The sequence below is a fragment of the Olea europaea genome, unplaced genomic scaffold (genome assembly GCF_002742605.1).
Source record: "Olea europaea var. sylvestris unplaced genomic scaffold, O_europaea_v1 scaffold1203, whole genome shotgun sequence".
Lineage (NCBI taxonomy): Eukaryota > Viridiplantae > Streptophyta > Magnoliopsida > Lamiales > Oleaceae > Olea > Olea europaea.
The window spans coordinates 123880-128986 of NW_019229451.1; the positions used below are offsets into that span (position 1 = coordinate 123880).

Sequence of the window (5107 nt, forward strand, 5' to 3'; positions counted from 1 at the left end):
AAGTCACCATATTTGACTTTTTACCTTTTGTGTGATGTTTATAACGACTATATTTTTTATTCTCATTTTTACAATAATGTGGCTCAAACGGGAGCTAAATCAGATTTAATTAACTTGTTTGATTTAGCTTAAAAGTTAGAAAGAATCGAGAAAAATGATTTCTTTAGACAATAAAAAATGTGTTTTGTGCCAAAATAACACGATAAACGTACTACTAGAAAAATAGAATGAGATTTGTTTGCTACATATTACCATGTCATGTTTGGTATAAATTATAATCAAATTTTTAGTGAAAATTGATGAAATATGTAATTAAAAAATTATGATGCCACGAAATATATAATTAAAATTAATCATGAAAATTGACACAAAAATTTAATATAATTTTAATCTATACAACCTATTTCAAAATTAATTGTTCCAATGGTCATTGAATTTAGGTTCATATTTTTTATTGGTCACTGAAAGTTCTTGTCATTGAATTTAGATCAATGTCTTCAATTGCTTATTTAAGTTTAAAATGTCGAATTTCAACCATTGAATTTTGAAAAATATTGTACATTATTCACTACTATAAATGTTAATTTTAAAAAATATTGAATTTACAGTGAGTAACGTATAATATTTTCAAAATTTAGTGGTCAAAACTCGACATTTTAAATTTTAGTAAGCAATCAAAGATATGAACATAAATTTAGTAACCAAAATTTGATATTTTAAAGTTCAATAATCAATTAAAGATATGAACCTAAGTAATTTAGTGACTATCCCTATTTCACTAATTATAGACTAATGCTTCAACTTTTAAAAATATTCGCTCTCGCTGTCACATTGATAACAGATCGACACTTCCAATTTCAGGAGTTTTCTTCATTGAGTTAGGTTCATGCTCGAACAATGGCGAAGCTTGTTCAATTGACAAGAACAGTATTCAGATCCCTAAAACATCAATCATCATTCACTTTCCAATTACAATCTAGAAGATCTTCTTTTTACTTTTTGAATACATATTTTACAAAACCCTGGAATTATTCTCCCAATCCGAGAATAATCTTCACGTCATGCAGCTATTCTTCTGTCATTGAAGAATTTCAGACCCCTACAACCATTGATTACCGGTAATTATATTCCCTTTACATTTTTTCCCTTTTTTTTTTTTTTTTTTAGTTTAAGTTTTTTTTTTTATGAATTTGGAAATTGAGAAATTTGATGGTTTGAAAATTGATTTTCCATAAATTTTAGGTAATAATATATCGATACATGTACAGTTCTGTGCTTCCGGAAGAGAAGTATCACATGTTGGCTAATTCCACGATCCATGACCTGCTAGAGAAGCTAGAGGTAACTATCTCAAATTCAATTCTTTGTTTGAAGTTTGACATTAATATGCTCTGGAATTTTTAGAGGATTCTTTCTATCATTTTTTTTTCATCAGCATAAAACTGTAGTAGTACTTAGCCTGAATCTCAAGATTGTCTGGTTGGCTCATTAACCTAGAATTGTAACGTGATTTGTATTTACATATGTTCGATCTAAGCTACAATGCATGAAAACAAGTCTCCAGTTATGTATGACAAAAATTTTATTTTTTTGAAATTTTTGAGGGTTGTAGTTTGTGTGTCAGGAGGGTTTATAAGTGTCAATTTTATAACTTTGGCTTTGTTGGTCTCTATATCTGCCCAGATGTTCACGTGGTGACAGTGTTATCCAGAATTTGATACAGAAAGTAAACATAGAAGGAAATAGAAAAGAAGAGTGAATAATTGAAGGGGGATTTTCAGTATTCAATATTCAATAATCACTAGTCTGTTTAAATTCATTTCCAAATTCCCCTTTTATAGTTGTGCATAACTTGAATTCAAGGGAACTTTTAATACATTACAAGCTTACAATATCAAAGTCTATCTAATCTTGTCTAAATTTGAATTGCTCCTATTTTTCCTAAAGTAAATCTGTAACCATGTTAAGTCCTCAATTAGGTCTCTTTCTCCTTAGAATCCCTGTCACTGGTTTTCGAAATCTACGTCTTTTCACTTATTTACTTTACCTTGTTGAGAAGCAGTGACAGGTGGATCTAATTTTCAACGAAAAATACCTGCTAATGGTTTACCTGGCTGTGCTTAACTAGGAGGATTTACTTCGTTAATCTCATTTTTAGGAATATAAATTAGTTGCATAAAATAAGATATATGTGCATTACTTATCATTGATAGTCTGCTTTTCTTTGTTGCATGGCAAGAATATGGAGACTCTGTGGAGATTGATGGTTTCGATGTAGACTATGGGGTAAGAATGATGGTTTGATGTTTGAAAGTGGTTAATTTTGAAAACATTTTGTGTCTGTGCTGCTGTAAATATGGGTTTCATTTTGTACAATGAGGTATTAACTCTGAAGCTCGGGAATTTGGGAACCTATGTAATAAACAAGCAAACGCCAAATAGACAGATTTGGATGTCATCTCCCCTGAGGTACTGATCCCTCTAACTCAAATCAGTTTATCTTTTGAATTTTGACCTGTCTCTTTCAATACGCTTTGTTGATGTTTGGCCTGGGATTTTAGAAAAGAAGTTTGCTTTGAGTCATATTCTTTGCTTTAAGTAGAAGAATTGCTGGATTTTGGATTTGGTTCTTCTTTTACTGTTACTAAAAAGAAAGAAAAATCAAGTTTTAAGTTCTAAATTTTTTGAAATCTTACTTTTATAGTCCTTAACTATGAATTGAAACCCCAACTGGCAGTGCCAGGTTATTGCAAACTGCAATGATTAAGGAGAAAGGAAGTGAGAAAAACGCGATATCTACCTGGGCTATTTGCGATAGAGAGGACATTACATACCATGACGAACATTGTTTATGTTGCGCACTTCAATGAGCACTTTTGTTGAACTCACTCTGATGAGTTGACTGCATCATTGGTTTATGAAGTGTTGACAACAAGTTACTTAATGCTTTTGGGTTTTCTTAGCCATAATGTAACCTGTCTTTGATACTAACTACTAAGTGTCGAGTTGTCAAGTTTAGCCACAAACTACCTTGTGATACTATTAAGAAATTCCATTTAGTCAACATGTAGGATTACAAACGGTTTGCACTCAAGCCAGGGCAACAAACACGCAACACATGTAATACATACAAAAATTTCAAAACTTTATCAACTCCAAATTAAGGAACTTGTAGGATTACTAAAGGTCCACCTATGGTCATCAATTGCCAGTATTCTACATAGTTGCTTTAATCAATTGGCACTGCTCCATTTAGGTAGATAACTCATACTGAAAATATTGAAAAAAGTCCTTCCCAGTTAATTCAACAAATTGATCTGTCAACCTGCTAACCACCTGCCAGAAAGAAAATATTCATTTGCTAGGAAAAAGATATTGTTATGGGTAGATGATGCTTTTGTTGTGGTCCAATGAGGAGAACTTCAAGGGATTGCTGGGGAACAAGGGCACATAAGTAGTTGCTCCATATTGAAACAAATAGTGTTTAACATATTTATTGTTATCATTTTTAAAACAATTGTAAAACAAATGTAACTAGTGTTTTTACAGAATGTGCATGTATTGTTCACGCTCCTTATTTTTTTCTCTAGTATTTGAGGTGTTTTGAAAGAACTGAGTGAAATTTCTGCAAATAACCTTGTAATTTAAGAGTTATTGCATTAATCAAGTATAGTTTGAATTTAAAAGGAGTGGGCGTCCTTGTTGCATTAGTTAAGGAGGTTGATCAGAAGTGGAATGATTTCGGTATGGATGATTTTTTTCTAAAATTGGAACTATGCCTTTGCATTTTTACTCTACTTGCTCACTTGAAAGTTGGATGAGAAGAGAACCCAACTCCAAAATCTGCCCATCTATTGGAGTTGGGTGAGTTCACCTGCCATTTTACTGAATTTTTCCTTTTTCTTAGCAAGGGTGAAATATATTTATTGTCCATTTTTGACCAAAAAAACTGGACATGACTGTTCTTCATTTCGCCAACTAAAACAAGGCGACTTAAAATCATTTGCCCTTTTTATACTGCAGTTGATATATGCGAGCCAATGTATATTAGTTTCTTTTACTTTGTATTAGGCATATAGATGAGTATGATATGCATGTTTTCTTGGAAAATTGCGTTATTTGATTAGATGTCCATGCCTTCATTTTCCTCTGTGTTTGCTTATGAAGATTAAACTTTCTTTTGCAGTGGCCCATCTAGGTTTGATTGGGATCAAAATACCCAAGCTTGGATTTATAGGCGAACTAAACGGAACTTGATCAATGTTTTGGAAACTGAGTTGGAACAACTTTGTGGGAAGTCCATTAACCTTTCTTCAGCCTAAAGTCGTAAAATAAATGTAACTTCTCCAGTAGTCATTGGTACGATAGTGATTATCTTTTAATCAAATGTGATCTCTCTTTTTATTTCTATTTACCCCTTCTAGTTACGATTTCACATGCTCAACTGTTTGTAATCGTAAATTATGCTACTTCATAATTAATAAATTATGTCCACTTATATAATGACTAAGATTGCGATCAAGCTCTAACAACATATATTTAGTGTGTCACGCCATTATATTTAATAAATTATATCCGCTTATTTAATATAGAGCATGTACCAACAGTTATTACATTCTCCCTCCAAAATTGATTACATTTGTAGATAGTGTGTCACGTTACTTGATGCTTAGGAGATTGGTCTTCTCATGTATATATGCCAAGTATATGAATTCACCAATGCAATTCATAATATCACGTAACACAATACATAAATAATACTATGAATCTGTTTGGTAGTGATTTATGAGAATTGATTTTTTTACCATTAGAGAAAAAACTAGGTTTTACATATGAGTGAAGAAGTAAAAAATGACGGCTAAAATAGTGAAATAACGGTCAAAAAATTGATTTTTTTAGGTGAAAAAATTGCTACCAAAGCAACTTAGATTCTGGCATAACAAAAAAATGATAGCATTAATGGCAGGGAATAAGTAGATTCCTCATCGCCCTTCTTCAATAGACATTGTTAACTCATTGGAAATTGAACCCGGTTTAGTAGAGGATGAAGAAGTGTTTGAAACGGGTTTTCTCATTATGAAAGCTGGTTGATTAGGAACCGGAAGAA

General features: G+C 31.8%; 1 protein-coding gene across 2 annotated transcripts; it reads left to right on the plus strand.

The window, feature by feature from the left end:
* The first annotated feature begins 802 nt into the window (after positions 1-802).
* LOC111374116 (frataxin, mitochondrial-like) lies at positions 803-4414 on the plus strand. Of its 2 annotated transcripts, XM_022996745.1 has the most exons (5): positions 804-1118; positions 1269-1341; positions 2239-2286; positions 2375-2469; positions 4187-4414. In XM_022996745.1, the coding sequence occupies exons 1-5, from the start codon at positions 898-900 to the stop codon at positions 4320-4322; spliced, it is 573 nt and encodes a 190-aa protein (XP_022852513.1). In that variant the 5' UTR covers positions 804-897; the 3' UTR covers positions 4323-4414. The 2 variants fall into 2 exon arrangements, 1 of the variants encoding a protein (XP_022852513.1); XR_002699077.1 differs by having other exon boundaries at positions 803-1118; positions 1243-1341; positions 2240-2469.
* The last annotated feature ends 693 nt before the right edge of the window (positions 4415-5107 follow it).